The sequence below is a fragment of the Xenopus laevis genome, chromosome 3L (assembly GCF_017654675.1).
Source record: "Xenopus laevis strain J_2021 chromosome 3L, Xenopus_laevis_v10.1, whole genome shotgun sequence".
NCBI lineage: Eukaryota > Metazoa > Chordata > Amphibia > Anura > Pipidae > Xenopus > Xenopus laevis.
The window spans coordinates 133,221,233-133,239,492 of record NC_054375.1 but is presented as its reverse complement, the minus strand read 5'-3'; the positions used below and the strand labels follow the sequence as shown (position 1 = coordinate 133,239,492).

Sequence of the window (18,260 nt, the reverse complement as noted above, 5' to 3'; positions counted from 1 at the left end):
CCCTCTTTTTCATATTTAAACTTCAGATACATCAAATTATTGGTGCTTCTGTGTGTTACTGGTGAGATTTGCTGCGACTTTTCCACTTATCATTGCCTTGACTAGGGCACTACTTCTTAAACTGCACCCCAACGGTTACTTAGGCCGACCCATTATAATTCCGGGCGCTAGCAACAGAAAACAAGAGCCGGACAACAGGACATTGTTTCATTCACTTTTCCGCATACTTTATTTGTTACAAACATACAATTCTTTTAAATATATAGATTGTAAAACTCAATTTGCAAAAATCTGTTATTGTAAGGAGTGCTGACTCGCATGAGCTGGAACAGTTTCACTGTGTTATTAGTTCTTTTTTTATTTATCCCCCCTGCTGGGAAGCTAGTGGTCATTCCAAGACCTGCTGTTATGAAAAACCAGCAAAACCTTGTTTGGCTTCTGAAAATCTTTGTTGACGAGACTCAGCAGGGAACAGAACAAAGTTCTCCTCTTTTGGAAGGAGATTTTTTTTAGCCAGAGAATGTCTACAAATAACCAACGAATTCTTAGAAATGCAATTTTTCATACCAGGGGTCAACAACTATCCCTCTGTTAGAAGTGAAACTCTGCAGGTCGCCGACCCCGGATTTATACCGTTTTGGTTATTCTGAAAACATGGTCTTGGCTACCCAGCGATGGGAACATAAATACTGAACTTGGATCTAGCGTCAGCAGTCAAGAAATGGAGGGAGCAGGGAACGACTAATAACCATATCTTCTCAAGGGATAAATTGAAGGATATATTCGTCTGGTAGATGTCTAGGGAGCAGCTGGTTAAGCTGGCATTTTACCATTTAAAGTGCTTTTAACAGAAACAAATATATATATTTTTTGATATAATTCTCTGTCAGCTAAATGACATTGAAGGCTATGTTGATTTGTTTAATGCCTACAGCAGAAATGTTATATGTATATATATATATATTTTTTTTAAACAGAACCAAGCACAATGAGCGCAAACTGCCATCCCGAGCCACACGTGATCTTGATTTCTGAGCAGATATAGTGTCTTCCTACTAGCCAAAGCTTGGTAGTGCAATGGGGTTTGTCGCTGAACTGTGCGTTCCTATGAACTACCCGGTTTGCCTGATACCTGTTCTAGACTGAAATTCAAGTCTGAAGAAAGGTAAGAAGTGCAGGTTATACTGTAGTGCTTCCAACCAGAAGTCTGACCTCAGCGCACCCATTATAGCTCCGCGGTGCAAATGCATGGGAGACATCTGACTCTGCATTTATTAAGGCCATTAGATTTACAAGGATTGTTTTCAACCAAACAACACTTCTTCAGACATCAAGAATATATATATTTATATATTTTTAAATGTCAAAGCGGAGTCTACAAAAAAAAACAACAAATATATGAATGAGCAGATAAGGGATAAGATGTTGACCTTCGGAATCATATACAAAAGCTAAGTTGGAAGCCAGAATCATTTCTGCCAAGGCATTTAAACCACAACTCCAACATGGGAACAGAGTATTCTAGAGCAAGTCCTCTCTGGGAATTATCGGATTATTGGGAAGTGGTGAGGGAATGATACCCTGTATCAACATTAAGAGGCCCGTTTATCAAAGGTCGATTTCGAATTCATGTGAATTTTTTTTTTCATTCGAATATACTCACATTTCGACTGGGAGGTTATTTATGAAAAAAATCAAATGTCTAATATTCGATCGAATGGTCCGACCAGAAAATTTGAATTGTATTCAATTTGTGTAAAGAGATTTTCTCTCGAAAAAAAACCAACCCATCTCTAAATGGCTCAACTGACCTCTCCCATGGACTTGTAGATGAACTCGGCAGGTTTTAGGTGGCGAATATTTTCCAATTAGGACCGTTTCCATGGGCGAGTTGTGATAAATCTCACATTCAAATTTGCATTCGAATAAGGGGATTAAAATGTAAATGTTTTCATTTTTAAACTCAAATTCTAATTTGATTTAACTATTCGACCCTTGATAAATCTGCCCCTAAACGTAAGGCCCTCACCTCTTAATATCTCATTCGTCAAGAGAGATGCAATGCCAGCCTCGGGCCGACTGAGAGTCTATGTTTGATGCTGAACACAGATAGAGGTATCATTAGAAAATGCAACCTGGCCAACTGATATATCCACTTGTGCGCTCTAAATTATACACATCTACAAGGAGGTTCCAAGGGCCGGCTCTGTAGAACTCTGCCGTTCGCAATACTACATAATGTGTAGCAGACATACCAATGTAAGCTAAAGGATACTCTTTCAACCTTAAGGAGCAAGTAAGAGTTTAACCGATAATGCTTTCCAATGTCTTAGCATTATTCTTCAAGTCACCACTTGCTCTACACCTTTTCTACACCTTTTCTACAGGGCAACCCGGAAGTTAGGTGACCATATTAAAAGGAGGAAGGAAAAAAAATATCCTATAAAAATGAACGTCCTATACATCCTCACCACTGGATGCCAGATAAGATTACCATCTGATTTATTTGGACAGCTCTCTGGTACCAAAGGGTAGAAAAATAAAAACGTTCTCCAATGACAGGTTAGAGAGAAGCAATACCTAGATTTTTATCTCAAGACCTCATTCATCAGCGTGTGTGTGGTTTAGGTCTGCCAATTTAACACTAAAATAATAATAGAGTATTTGTTAACTGCAGGAAAATGTATAAAAGAAGCAATTTGGAATAAAACTAAGCACTTTGGCTGAAACTGTACTCTTTTAACAAAGGAGGATGCAATATATTATCACAATAAGCAAGGCCCTAAATGCAGCGGATATCCTTATACAGTGGAAGTTAATGTAACCTGTAAAGGATCAGATCAGACATAACCCACACAAGCTGGTTGCAAAATAAAGGATAAAATATCTATAAGACACATAGATCATCTGTCTATAGTTATGTATCTAGATAGAATCTAGAAAAAAAAATTTTTTATAGTTAAAAAGTTGCGTGTCATTTCTGTGCAACTGATACTATTACCAGTAGGCGTCCAAGTGCAGAATCAGTTGAAATGTCTGGGTAACCGTTTCGTTCTACTACAGTATAAGATATTTAAGAATAGAGTATTATTTGCCCTTTGATCATATTTCCAGTCTATCCCCCGATGGAATAATTTACCAGAAACTCACCTCTAATTTTAAAGAGCTCTGCTGCATTATATATATATGTATGTATGCCTTTCCTTCAAGTGGTGGCTTGAACTTTCTACAACTCTTCCCCGCTTTTGCTTTCCATTAGTGCTAATTTAGCTTGCACTTAGACTATTAGGTAATCTGAGAAGAGTTTAAAATTGGAGACTAGGACACGTCACAGAGGGATTTGGTTGAAATTGCCTGGTTTATATTTCAGGTATCTGCTGTAGGTGACAGTCTGTCAGCCGTACTAAGTTACGCGAATTCCTATGTAGAAAAAAAAAACTAAAATTGAAGTTTGCTTAGTAAAATGACCTGAAAGGTCAAGTGGTAGCAGGACACATGTTCCTCTCCCACTTTTCAATACTTGTCAGGAATCTCATTTTAGCTTATATATCTGATGGCAAAGCCATGTTACTAAAGAGCATGTGCCACAGCAAACTGCGGCAGATCTGGATAGAAATGTACAACCTCCACAGCAAAGGTCAGGAGAAAGCACGGATCTCCTTGCAGAACATTACACAAGATAAAGGAAACCTATGTCCATGTGTATAAGTGAAGAGAGCAGGGCATGGGTGGGGCTTGATTTTCTGAGAAGTAGACGGATGAATGAGCTGATGGCTAACGCAGGCATTTTAACAGCTGCCACAAATAAAAGCAGAGGGAGACACAAAGTTGATACAGCAGGACACTTAAACAGCTGCCTTGCAGGTACAAAAATACAGTACAATATACTGATGTGATTAAAACATCAAGAAATACTATTGCTCCCATACAATTAAAAAAAAAAAAACAACATCTAGATAACTAAAATAATAAATTGGGGATTAACTCGGACGTTGATGGAATTGAAAACAGCAGCAAATATACTTGCCCTTAAATCATCTATTTCCACAGCAGCCTGCAACACATTGCCCTGCACAGAACCACACAATTTGTGACATGCTTTTCAAAACTAAAAGATCCCAACCCCCAAATTAATAACCACCCCCACTTTTCTATTTTTTTTTTTTTCAACCGGAGGGGCTCAAAATATACTGCAAACCATGCATTGCAGGCCCATCTTTCAATCAAAGGATTACGTATGTCAGATAATAAATTAAAAGGCCTACCGAACTGGGACAAAGTGGTGCGACACTATATAAAGGCAGCTCATGTGAAGAAACCTTCTGGGTATTAAAAATGAAGTCGTGAAACCAGCTCGTTGACTGGCTCCGTGTTTCAGAAACTCAACGCTTCTTTGTAAAGAAGGTTGGGCGTTCCGTGGCATGCCCTTTCTGCAAGGACATCGTTAATGCATGTTGCAACAGTTGCATACCTTTATTAAAATCTAGTATGGATTTTAGGATAATCTGGTTTAAAACAAAAATACATATAAATATAGGCATAAAGGAAAAAAATACTATCATTTCATTTAAACCCTTTTGAGACAAGAGGAGGCTCCTTAAGAGTCCTGCACCTCTATTCCCAAAAGACTTTCTTTTTTAAATGTATAAGCTAGGGAGCGATTCAGTTATAGTTAAAACCATCTGTAGACAATTCATGATAAAATTACAGGTGGACAGTGGCTTACAGGAGCCCCCCTTATCTTTGTTGTGAAGGAGGCCAGTCAGTCCATCCATTAATTTGTATTTTCTTAACCGAGTGCCCAGGTGGAGCACATGACTCTCTCCATCCCCCCAGTGTTCTTATATAGTAGTACTGCTTTGGGTTTTTAACCAACACAACCAAGTTTTTTCCAGGCATTTGCCGGGGGCAGTTTAGAGGCACCTTCATCCTCTGAGGTACTGAATTTCATGGAGGTCTTTTTTTTTTTGTTTAATAAAAAGTCTGGTTAAGAGAATAATTATGGACCTGAGCTTATACTTTTTTTTTGTTTCTTTAATGTGTCTGTTAGCATGAGCCTGAACTTGTTTCATTCCACTCTTATTTAGTAGAAAGCTTTACTGGAGATGTTCTTTCACAGATTCAGGATGAACAATTTCAGTTTTGTTTCACGATATTCCTCTTGTACTGAAGATCATTTCTTTTGACTTGTGTCAGTGCTGGTATTAAAAGAAACTTACGGCAGTCAAATAATCCATTATTGGCTGGAACACAGTTCTGTCCTGTAGGAATGGTGGCTGGTTCTGTTACGAGATGCTCTGCTGTTGGTAAAGCAATTAGCAATCCAAATGGCTCCCTTGTGCTTTAGGAATGGTGGTCTTTTTATGCTTCTGCAGAGCCAGATGAACAGGAAGGCTGTCTTTTCCGAGGGGCATCACTGCAAGCCCCCCGAAAACTGAATTAAACTGAAGGTGGTGGTGGTTAAGGGAGACAGGGGAGAAAGGAGTGAGACGCCTACCTGTTCCCCCTCATTTTTTGTTTAGTAAAACTCTATCCTATAGATCTATGATCTCCTCTGGTGTGTGCACTAAATTGCTCCCTGCTTGTGTTACATGGATATTTTGGTTGTTAACTAAAAGCCGCATGTGCTTACAGTAACACCAACTCAAGATGTGTGTCGTCTCTAAACATAGCCGTGATAGCTTTCAGAACTGCCTCCTCCCTCCCGTGGCCTCTGCAGAGGAGAGCAGAAGAGAAATATCAAGTTTATCTTGCATATCTCAATGTAGGGGATTAAGCTGCGGTGTGACATCAGTACAGGAGAAGCCAGAGTCATATTATTTAAGCACTCGGCTCTGTGCTTACCAATAAAACGCCGGCAACTCGTGTGCTGATAAATATATCACTGTAAAAATGATGGGAAGGTCAGAGGATACAGATGGCAAAGCCACTTTGGTAGATTACCTTTTTTAAAAGAAATTACAAAGTCGATCACTATCAGGTTTGGATTAATCCTTGGCATAGCTGCCAATCAGTTCCCTGGCAGCCCACTCAGTGGCTAGTGTTGGCCCCATTATAAGTAGTAACTTTGTGCATCATTCACATTGCAGATGTTAAGACATGACTTTGGTGTTTTGTAGCATAACCGGTCTCTTATTTCTCTGAATGATGCGCAAAGCTAATTCAAGGGAAAAACTGCCCATCAATATTTAAAAGAAAATAAATTGCAGATGTTCAAAGGTTGTGAAACAAGGTCAGCAACGCGAGCAGTTTACTGCTTTGGGATCCAGTTTTTTTTTCCTTAAATAGGGAGATTTCTTTTCCAATGCACAAGTAAATAAACAGAACATTTGGGCTCATTCTATCGCTAACGTGTTTGCATCAATTATATGGGGCTCTGGGCCAAGCCCTCAGCTAGAAATGAAAAAAAAAAGTTGATCTTTCGTGGTCTATTGTGGAAGTGGTGAAATAAAGGGACCCTAAAGGGATGCCCAACCTGCATGTAAGAAAGCTGGAATCCCCCCAATGCAGGTTAACACCTGCAGGGGCTGTTTAAAGAGCCAGCAGCACAGGAGTGTTAGTGAATGGTGAGCCCTGGGGTGTGTTGCAATGAGTTGGAGGATACTGGGCATTTCAGGGCACCATTAATAACAACTCCCTGCATGATGGTGTTTAACAGCCCCAACATGTCCCTCACCCCGTTTGTTTGCTACTGTTTCCTATGATTATGTGTGTGTTACTGAGCTCCCCTCACCCCAACTTTCTCTCCCCCTTTCTCCACTGCCTCCTGTTGTTTCTTCTTTAATCGTCGTCCACATCCTCAGTCTCGGAGTCATCTCCTCCTCCCCCGGGGCCCAGGCTTCTCTCTCTGTCCCCGGGGCCCCTCCGCTCGTACATCTTGTCCCGCTGCCGCTCCTGGATCTCCTTCATCTCCTCGGAGTATCTGCAGAAGGCTCCGCCGAACTTGCCCCAGGCTTTGAGGGGGACAGTGATGGAGTTGCGGTAACTGGGCTTCACCTCGCTCACCCGCAGGAACACCCCGTACTTGTTGCTTCCCACATCGAAGAAGAAGCGTTTGGAGTCCACAGTGATGGACGTGCCCTCGGGCAGCTCTCCGTACATTCCGCCGCCGCCTCCTCCTCCCGCTCCGCCGAGCCCCACGCCCTCGTCGTCCTCTCCGCCATAATCGTCGATGAGTTTAGCCAGGGCGTCGCGGAACTCGATGAGGCCTTGCGCGGGCAGAGCGATGGTTTGTCCGCTTTGTAGGCCGGCGCCGCCTCCCGCACCTCCGCTGAATCCGGGGCCCCGGTTGATGGTCTGGCGGATGCGCAGGAAGCGGCCCCTCTGGTTCTCCTTCAGGTCCAGGTAATACTTGCGGTTCTCCCGCACCAGGAATTCGCTTTTCAGAGCTCGACGGGGACCGCCCGGCCCTCCAGCCCCGTCCTCCCCAGAGGCTTGTGCGATCTGCTCCGGGCTGCTGGGCCCCAGCTGGGCGTAGTGTTCGATAAAGTCCCCGAGGTAGTCGCGGAACTCCGCAGCCACCCCCATAGACAGGGTCAGGCGGCTTTTCGAGCCCCCGGCTCCGACCTCTGCGATCTTGATGAAGCGGCCCTTTGCGTTTTGCTTTACATCCAGGTAGAAGCGCTTGTTCTGGATGTCCAGCCGCTTGGTGGCCAGTTCTTGGGTCTCCTGCTCTCGGGACATGTGCTGGGAAAACCCGCCGGGGCCTCCGCTGCTGCCCCCTCTCTCACTCCCGCTATCCCCGTCCGCCATCTTCTTCTCCTCACACAACCGCTGCAGCACTCAGCTTCTTAGCCTGCCGGCTTCCGTCCGTCTCTTGCCCCGGGGCACCCTTCTTTCTCCAGTTCGTGCCCTCACCCACTCCTCACGTTCACCCACACTCGGCCACTCTCCTTCCTTCGCCCTCCTCAGCTCACCCCTCTTCTTCCCTCTCTCTCAGCCCAAACTCTCCACCTCTTCCTGCGTCTATCTGCGCCACGACGTGAAAGTGCGGGAATCCGAGTAGATGCACGTCCCGCCATCTTACTTCTGGGCAAATGGGGAACGTTAACGTTTGTTCTGCTGGCTCTGTGTGGACAGTTTGCCCTTACCGTGCAATTTTTATTATTCTAATGTACATTTCTCCTACTAACAAAACTGTAGTTGTGTTTCATTAACCTATAGCTAGAATGTAGTTTTTCACCTCTCTGTCCTAGAATTTATAGGTGCAGACAGGGCCATGTGGTGGCACAGGGAGTTCTCTTGTACTTAGGGTTGTCACCATTTCTGGAAAAAAATACCGGCCTTCCTATAGATTTATATATTTTCCTATTAATAACATTGGGATCAATCATCATTTTTACTGGTCAGGCGGTGTAAAATACCTGCCAGGCGGCGATCCTACCTGTGGTGGTTAGGGTTGCCACCGTTTCTGGAAAAAAATACCGGCCTTCCTATATATTTATCTTTTTTACCTATTAATAACATTGGGATCAACTGTCATTTTTACCGGCCAGGCCAGTAAAATACCGGCCAGGTGGCAATCCTAGTGGTGGTTAGGGTCGCCACCTTTTCTGCAAAACAAATACCCGCCTTCCTATATATTTATCTTTTTTCCCTATTAATAACTGGGATCACCATTATTTTTACCGGCCAGGTGGCAACCCTAGTGGTGGCTAGGGTTGCCACCCGGCCGGTAAAACACCTGACAAGGCCGGTATTACAAATTTACCGGCAATGTAGCTGCCGGTAAATTTGTAATACCCTTAAAAAGACCCCTTGGCCCGCACCCAATCCCCTGGAAACGTAACTTTTGTTCTCCGTCTTGAAATCTCCAAACCGCGGCCCCATCCCATTTTGCATCATGGCCCGTCCCTTTTGATTTCACACTCTGCCCCTTTTTGTTTTCGCCCCCCCCCCACCAGCCGGTAAAAAATTTAGGAAAAGGTGGCAACCCTAGTGGTGGCCTAGGGTTGAATAATGAAGACCAGTTGAAAAGTTGTTTAGAATTGGTCATTCTATAACATACTAAAAATTAACTTAAAGGGGTTGTTCACCTTTGAGATAACTTTTAGTATGATGTGGAGAGTGATATTCTGAGACTATTTGCAATTGGTTTTCATTTTTTATTATTTGTGGTTTTTGAGTTATTTAGCTTTTTTATTCAGAAGCTCTCCAATTTGCATTTTAAGCAATCTGGTAGCTAGCAACCATGCACTGGTTTGAATAAGAGACTGGAATATGAAGAGGAGTGGGCCTGAATAGAAAGATAAGTAATACAAAGTAGCAATAACAATGCATTTGTAGCCTTACAGAGAATTTGCTTTTTAGAAGGGGTCAGCGACACCCATTTGAAAACTGCAAAGAATCAGAAGAAGAAGGCAAATAGGTATAAAACTATATAAAAAAAAAATACTATAACATACTAAAATTATTTTAAAGGTGAACCACCCCTTTAAAGCAGAATTCAACCATTTAGCGGAAAAAAAACCTACCCCCCACCCTACATAGACCCCCCTTCCCCCAGCCTAACTGCCCCCCCCCCTGGGAAATGCCCTGACATTTTACTTACCCCTCAGCGCAGATTCAGGCATCAGGGTTCCACGCAGCCATCTTTCGGGTCTTCATACGACTGCTGTCTGTCAATTAATGGCCAGAACATCGCCTGATTTGTTATTTTTGCTACTTTATCTGAATGGTTAGTGGTAGGTTGTGACAATGCAACACACGATTGTTCATCAGACATAAGGATAAATCTGCATGTCTGTGGTTAGCTTAAGGGGCAGGTTTATCAAAATAAGAGTATACCCTCCAAAAAATCACCCATTTTGAATTCATTCCTGTGGGATTTCTTGAAGTGTATTTAACAAATGGTCAACTCATTGATAAATACACCTCTAAAAATCCCATTGGAAAGAATAGAAAGTGGGTGAGTTTTTCTGTTAAACTCCATACCTCTCAACATTTTGGAAGTAAAAAGAGGGCCAAAATTTTTTTTCACTTGTAGTGCAGCAATTTTTTTTGACCACACCCCTTTCTGTGGCCACACCCCCACATTTTACAAAATTTGTCAGGTTATGAAAGTTTGAAAATTTATTATAATAACTTATTTGCACCTGTTACCTGTTCTGTGCTCTCTGCTAAAAGCCAATTAAGTTAGAAACTTTGTTTCTTTTTCTGGCTGTTCTGTGCAGAGAAAATAGGGACTTTCCGGTACAAATGAGGGACTGTAGGTTGCAGGGGCGTAACTACAGAGGAAGCAGACCCTGCGGCTGCTGGGGGGCCCAGGAGGTATAGGGGCCCCATGAGGCCCTAATTCATATACAATTTCAATAAATATTGGTAAAACAGGTCAAACTCTAGACATTTGGGGGCCTGAAAAATAATTTGCTGTGGGGCCCAATAATATCTAGTTACGCCACTGGTAGGTTGAGCTGTCAAAAGCGGGACTGTCCCTCCGAAAAAGGGACAGTTTGGAGGTATGAAACTCACATTACATAAATTTGCCCCTTAATCTCAGCCTCCATAAACACAGGGTAAACCTTGGGCCTTAGTTGCCATTGCTACAAATTTCATGCATGCCAGTGAGGCTGTAGATTCTGTGTGTGATTTCTATCTGTGACTAGAAGAGGGAGCTCTGCGGCATCACACACCTTTACCCTGCTTGCCTTTTCTCATATGCCTGTAGTATGAGATCTCTGAAAGCAGGGACCAAGCACTGCCCTCTCCTGGCACTATTGTTTTAGGGCAGAAGGTGAGCAAGAAGTAGGACCTCTTTAAATATTCCTACCCTGTCAGCTGTAAACTGTTATTAGCAACATTATTGGTAACCTATTTAAAATCCAAATGTGGCCAATTGTAATGTCCACTGGATTCCATTTTTAGCCAATGGAATTGCTGCTGAGCTGGGGTTGCAAGTGTAATTATGTGTTATTCCACTGAAGCTGAGAGAAGTGCTGAGAGACGTTGTACTAATCAGTTAAAGGAGTTCATTAAAGGAAAAGCAAACCCTACACCCTACCCTACATAGACCCCCTCATGAATTTGCATGAATGCGCAAAATGGAGTGCGTTCGTGCGCATAATCGAAATGGAGCATGCGCAGAAGCACAATAAACTAAGTAATATCAGCAGTCGGGCAAAGAAGGGACTGGGCATGTGGTAGGCGACTGAGATGGTACGTGCCTGGCGACCCCCCAGCTTTGCGCTCTAGGCACGTGCCTACTCTGCCTACCCCTAGTTCCGGCCCTGACCACAGCCCTTTAGCAGTAACGATCTGTGTCTCCAAAGATGCCCCAGTAGCTCGACGTATTCTTTTCTTTTGCTGATTCACTGCACATGCTCTGTCACTTACTGAGCTTAGGGATCAACTCACAATATACAGTATACATAGAATATAAATGTCAGAATATAAGGCTGATTAGTAATTAATACAGATAATTACTACATCGCAGCACATAACCCAGTGCAACTAGCATCAGAATTTAATAATCAGCCCTGTGGCATCATCTTATATTACAGACCAACCTCATTTTCTGCTGGATAATTTGCAACGACCCCTAAGCTTAGCTTCTCAACAGCTGCTCAGAGCCCACTGAGCATGTGAGTGTCACAGACACTTTCCAAGATGGTGACCCCTTATGACAAGTTTGAAAAAAATATGGTATCTATCTATCTATCTATCTATCTATCTATCTATCTATCTATCTATCTATCTATCATCTATCTATATATCATCTCTCTCTCTCTCTCTCTCTCTCTCTCTCTCTCTCTCTCTCTCTCTCTCTCTCTCTCTCTCTCTCTCTATCTATCTATCTCTCATCTATCTGTCTCTCATATATCTGTCTGTCTATCTATCCATCCATCTATCTGGCATGCTTTCTATTAATTCCATTTCCCAGAACTCGATGTGGGCAATTTGCTGGTGGGTGCCTGCAAGTTTAGTCTCTTAGGGGCAGATTTATGAAAGTGTGAAATTAGAGCTCATCACAGTCTATTCATGGTTTGATAAATACGCCTCTAAAAATCCCAAAGGAATGAATAGAGAGCAGTGGAATTTTACTGTGGTGTGCTCCAATTTCACACTTTGCTAAATCTCCCCCTTCATGCCCAAAAGCCTTTCTGTGCGTTGTTGTTCAGCAACAAATGAAAACCCATAGCTATTATATATGATTGTAGTGGAGTCACTCTAAGGGTCTGGCCACACGAGCAGATTCGGGGAGATTAGTAGTTGCCTTCGGACGACTTCGGAAAATGAAACGCCGCGTGTGACTTCCCCCATTCGATTTTCATTTTATCCCGGCGGAGGGCAGGTGGAAGGCAGTTCGGGGAGATTGTCGTCCCGAAGAAGAGGAGATTTGTCGATGGGGTGACTAATCTCTCCGAATCTGCTCCTGTGGCCTGACCCTTACTGTTTTCCATTTCTTGCCCATTGTGTAGGGAAAGCCATGCCATGATGTTACCCTAGTAATAATGGTAGTTACTGCATATAAGCTCAGATATCTGCTAGAGTACAGGTTGGGAGAGGAGTTAAAGGTGGCACCCCATCACTGGAGCGCAAGGAAATCGTTTTCCATAGCACTTAAATATCTTCCATCCTTGCTTCACAAACCCCAGATCACCTGCTCATTGTGTGTGACACAATAAACTTCCTGTACAATCATTCACAGAGGTGGTTGGATCAGGTGCGACACTCAGCATCCTCATGATGTAATGCTGACGGCCATTGGATAGAGGGGAGCGCAGGAGGAGAGGGGGAACGGTAACCAAGGTTACCATAGGAACTAAGGAACGCATAGCAACCAAGATAAAAACGACAATGGCAAAACAGACATATGAGATGTGAGGCTGAAGGAGAGTATTAACCCATTCACTGCTGCAGCACTTTAACCTTGTCATTATGCAGCCTCCACTTATCCTTTATTTCAATAGCATTTCTAAACCCATCACAATGGCGTCTCCTCATAGATCCTTCTGTTGCTGAGCCTTTACATTTGCTATAAAATACAGAAATCTTTCATCACTTGCCAAAAAAGTGAGCATTTATTTCATGATACCAACATTTTCGGTGAGGTGTGTTACCCAATCCCTTTCTTTCATGAAGATTGGGTAACACACCTCCCCTAAATGTTGGCAGGGTCGGACTGGAACCTTGGGGGCCCACCGGGTTTCATACCACCGGAGCCCCGATGTGGCACACAGCTCCCAGTTCCAGGAATCCTTTGCTGTGGGTCATGAAGTATGAATTTGCCATGGAGAAAATTGCAAGGAAGTTGTTTAAGTGACAGCACCTTTTGTGATTTATTTTTGTGCTATCAAAGTATGATTTTGTAACAGGAGCACCCCTACTGGTCTATCTGTCTGACCGGATAGAATTCAAATAGCCTAAGAGAAAAGTTATTGATGCAGAAGGCATCTCCTGATGTTTCTCTGCTCAGTTCACTCTTGTCACAGTGAGCAATAGAATTGAGCTGAGCAGTAGCAGGAGATGTCTCATTTCCTAATGAGAGAATACTGTATATATTTCTAAGCAATGTTCCAATATACAGTATCACACATTTCTAATGCTTATTTGTAAATGTAATTACTATTGAAATTCTGTCCCTTTATGCACTGCCGGTTCCGTCTCTTGAAAGCAGAAAAAAAGCCTTCTCTGTATCTTAAAAGTTCTGTTAATCTGCTGCCTTCTGTCACACGATTTCTAAAGTTCAAAATCACCAGGGAAAAGAATAGAGAGGGAAAGACAAATTGTGATTTTACTAGCAGTTATATTCAGAAATGGCTTTAGAACCATTGAAAATGTGTAATGACTGCATATAAAGATCATACAAAGATGCTTAGAACTGCATTTTCTTTTCCCCTTTAAGCAAAGATAAACACAGAATTTTCTAAGAAGCTTTGGCAGCCAACAATTGTTGATATAATTATAACCACATGTATGAAAAGTGAGAGCCTGGACTAAATGTTAGGTGCATGGAATGTAAGGGAAGTGTTATGTTTGAATGTGGCTCACGGATATAAAAGGTTGGAGAGTAATAGTAAAGTGATTCTGATTCCAGGGCTGTATTTACCATTTAGTGGCACTCAAGGGCACACAGGGCCGCCGTTAAAAATCACTGGGCCCTGTACAACAACATTTTCAGGGCCACCTGGGCCGGGCCCTGCCCGGGCCCCGACCACCCCGGCCCCCAAACCCGGCCCAGATCCCACCCACTCCACATCACAGTTAAAAGACCACACAGACATCAGCACTAAAAAAGATAACCCCCCCACACACAAGTTATAAAAAAAAACATTTGCGCCAGAGCCCCCCATAAAAGTTTTTTTTTTTTAAAAGCATTTGTGCCAGGGCCCCCTTACAAGTAAAAAAGAAAAATTGGGGTCCCAAAGAAATTTTTTAAAAAAACATTGGTTCCAGGGCCCCCCCTTACAAGCTAAAAAAAAATCTGGGCCCCAAAGAATATTTTTAAAAAAAAACATTGGCGCCATCCTTTTGTGACTTCGGGTCTTTTTGCCGCTTCAGGACTTAAATTTCGTCTGTTTTCGTGACTTCGGGTCTTTTCGCCGCTTCGGGAGTTCGGCTGATCGGCTTTTCGGCACTTCTGCATTTCGGCTGTTTGGGACTTCGGAAGGGCAGCACAGCTTCGGCGCTGTCAAGGGGGGCCCGGCTCTTTCGAAAAGTTCAGCACTGCCGGGCCCCCCTTCCGGCCCGGGCCCGGTACACTTGTACCCCCTGTGCCCCCCTGATGGCGGCCCTGAGGGCACATGCATAAAATGGCAGATTTGGGGGACAGTCTCTGGGTAAAATACATTTTTCAGCTGCCGGATACTTTTTTGTGCCCCTCTCTTCGGGGATATATATATTTGCAGACTGTACTGCACATGCACCAGGGGAGTAAGTGGTTGGTGGTCTGTTGCTTAGGGCAACACTGGACCAACTAGAGCGGTTTATTGTGAAATACTGGTATTCAAGTGTTCTTTAAATAGGAGGAACAAACTATCCAGGGATTGCCTTAAAAAAGGAAGGAAACATAAAGTCATCGAGGGGGTACCAATTTGTTAGGTACCCAGTTTGCTTGCCCAGTGTTCTCCACAGGAAAAAAAAAGTGCCAGGCAGGGAAAAACTGAGCCGGAAGGGTAAAATAAATAAATATTTATGTGCCCACCCCTCCTCTCCCATCCTATTAGAGTGCTTTTTTTTGTTTTGTAAAAACCAGTAGGGCTGGGTGCACAGTCCTAACAACTTTGGCAGAAAGGTTCTAAAGCAGAAAGGTGGTGGGGAAGAAATGTTGAATGCAAAAAGGGCCTGGCAAGAGCACTGTTACCTTCTACCTTGGGCCAGTTCACCTCTTCTATAAACAGCGCAGTAGTCGGTGTATTTTCCTGGGGTGTACCACCCCCCCTGGATCCGATGCATATGGGCCTCTGCCACCAGGCCTGGCAATCTGTGTGCCAGAGGGGCTGCTGTATGATGCCATAGACAGTCACTATTTATTGAGCCTATGGAGGGCTGTTTGGGCATCTGTGTACTTGAAATGCCAGGGCCTGTTTTAAATCTCAGCCTGGACATGGTTACCACCAGTGCCATAACTAAAAATGAATGGGCCCTACAGGAAATTATTTTTCAGGCCCCCAAAATGTCTAGAGTTTCACCTGGTTTACCAATATTTATTGAAATTGTATATGAATTAGGGCCTTATGGGGCCCCTATACCTCCTGGGCCTTCCTTCAGCCGCAGGGTCTGCTTCCTCTGTAGTTACACCCCTGGTTGCCAACTTCGCCATCAAACATTACTGGCCAGCACTCGAGGTGGGTTGGGACAATGATGAAAGGTGGCAGAGTAATATCATAATATGGGCAGATGATATAGCAGGATGGAACAGTGATATCATAAGCTGGGGACTGGGCAGTTCTGAGGTGGGCTCAGGTGCTGGAATTTTTTTTTTACTGTGCAAGGAGGTGGGGGAAAGAAAAGGAATTGCAGATTTACCAGCAACTCTATCTTGACTACATGTACCGAATCCAAACTCACACAGGGGGCACCTGGGAGCTGGGGCTAAGTGGAGACAGACAGCTGTGCATGAAAGTACCCTAGGTGGGTTTGCAGTTTAGGTAGGAAGTAAGCAGTATCAATAGGTGGTCATGAAAAATGTCTTATGCTCAGTGTTTACATTTGCACCTTTGTTCTAGTCATTTATAATTCTGGCCCATATAGACTGACTGCTCTGCTGAGGAAGTAATGGCAGAGCACACAGGTGGCTCTACAGTCAGGGTTGCAGAGCAATGCAGGAGGAGCATGCGGCGAAGCACTTATCGAGCAGTGTGTGGGCACAGAGTGTGAAGCGTGAAGTGTGCAGATTGGTCGCCTGCATCCAAAGAACCATATAACCCTCAAGGACACGCTCAGTTTTGTTAACAAGGCACAAGGAGATTACATAAACAGCAAAGGCCGGCGAGTTACAAGGCTGCAAACTTGTTGGTTTTATATTATTTCATGGTTACCATGGGGACTGATGATTGTGTATGTGGGTATGAAGCTGTGAGGCCGGGGGGAGTGTGGGAACGACAAATATGGGGGTTGGAGGAGGCTGACAGAGAGATAGCCAACGCAGAATACACTGCTGCTCCTACTTGTATTTAACAGGGTACATGTTTGAATATGGTCTTCTGTGGCTTAAAGAACAATGCTAGTTGCAGAGACATCCTGAAGATAAATAATGAAGGTTTTGGCAATAAAATGCATGATATTTTGTAAATGGCTTAAAAGTACACCACCCATGGGGCCCTTTAAAAAGTAATTGTAGCCAGGTCAGAAGAGAAGTATTGGCAGAGCAAATGATAACTGTCTAAAATGATAAGGTCCACCAAACAAAAAAGATCTAAACCAATGCTCTGGGCCAAATCTGATTAATCGTTTGACCACCCCCATCCCCAGCCAGCTAACAACTGGATCATACTGTAGCCCATGCAGACACATCAGATGAGGTCGGCACCAATGTGCCAATGGGCTTGGGTTTCCTAACCTGCTCAATAGCTATCAGGACTGCCATGGCCCGTCAGGAAAGAGCCAATGAGCTGCTTACTTAGTATGGCTACATTTAAAGGAGAGGGAATACCACTTTACACATGGAGGTGCCAAAATTTAGGCACCCCAAGTGATTGTTTTTTCTTACCTGACACCCCGGGCCGGTGCTCCTATCAGCAGAAAACCACATTGTCCCGGGGTTCTTCTAGCGAGCACCACAGAGCGAGGAATCTATTCTGTTTCAGCTTTGGGCATATAATAAATGGAATGAACATGGATTAAACAATACATAATAGATACACAATGGATACTTTTATTAAACATTCCCATGTGCCCCACTATTTTACATTTTGCACCTAAAATGGGAAAATACATAATTTCTGCATTAAAATCAACAGTAGAATATGCCCTGTGGCTGCCGGGCAGAATACAAACTGAAACTATTATCCCCCTGCTCCTTCAGCACAACATAATGCTGTAAGGTTGGTTCTTTGGTTTTGTAAATTAATGCTTTCCTGATGTTCCCTTTGTCAGTTTTTTCAGGGCAGAAAAGACACATTTCTCCTTTTATACAATTTTGCTTCAGGCCAGTCTATTTTTATAATAATATTTATTTTTAGACTTTTATAAATATGGGAATATCTCGCCATTATTCCCAGCCAAGACTGAAGTGAATATGCAGTGTATTTCAGATACCGTTTATTGTAATACTAGGGGGGGTTGCCTCTTTCTTTTGGAAGTTTTGAACACGTAATTGGAAATTATTTTTAAAATTTTGCCCTATGGACCTTGCGAGCACAGCAGCCCTGAATGGAAATGAATAGACTCCCTTGTCTCAATCAATCTAATAAATCTCCTTAATAGAGTCAAAGGAAGCTCGTGTTGGGGTGCACCAAATCATTCATTTTTTAGTATCCAATTGAATCATAAGCATTGGAAGCAGGCAGGCCCGGACTGGCAATCTGTGAGTTCTGGCAAATGCCAGAGGGGCTGCCATAAGATGCCATAGAAAGTCACTATTTAGTGGGCTGGTGGGGAGCTTATTGGGCCTCTCTGTACTTGGAATGCCAGGGCCTATTGTGACTCCCAGACCTGGAAGCAGGGCCCCCCCCCCAGAAGTTTTAACCCAGTTAAATATGGGTGGGTTAGCAGGACCTAGGAAAAGTTTTTTCCCACTGTGGCTTAGGGGTCCACTGAAAATGGTTAGGAATGTGTCTAAATACTGCTTCTTTTTGTAGTATTCAGATTTGGACAATTTC

At 43.4% G+C, this 18,260-nt stretch overlaps 1 protein-coding gene across 1 annotated transcript; it reads right to left on the bottom strand.

Moving 5' to 3' along the window:
- Positions 1 to 202: 202 nt before the first annotated feature.
- Positions 203 to 7,959, bottom strand: purb.L (purine-rich element binding protein B L homeolog). Its single transcript, XM_018253442.2, has one exon. The coding sequence runs from the start codon at positions 7,750 to 7,752 to the stop codon at positions 6,781 to 6,783; it is 972 nt and encodes a 323-aa protein (XP_018108931.1). The 5' UTR covers positions 7,753 to 7,959; the 3' UTR covers positions 203 to 6,780.
- Positions 7,960 to 18,260: the final 10,301 nt, after the last annotated feature.

Coding starts and splice junctions, on each gene's coding strand:
- purb.L (XM_018253442.2), bottom strand. CDS start 7,752: ATGGCGGACGGGGATAGCGGGAGTGAGAGAGGGGGCAGCAGCGGAGGC.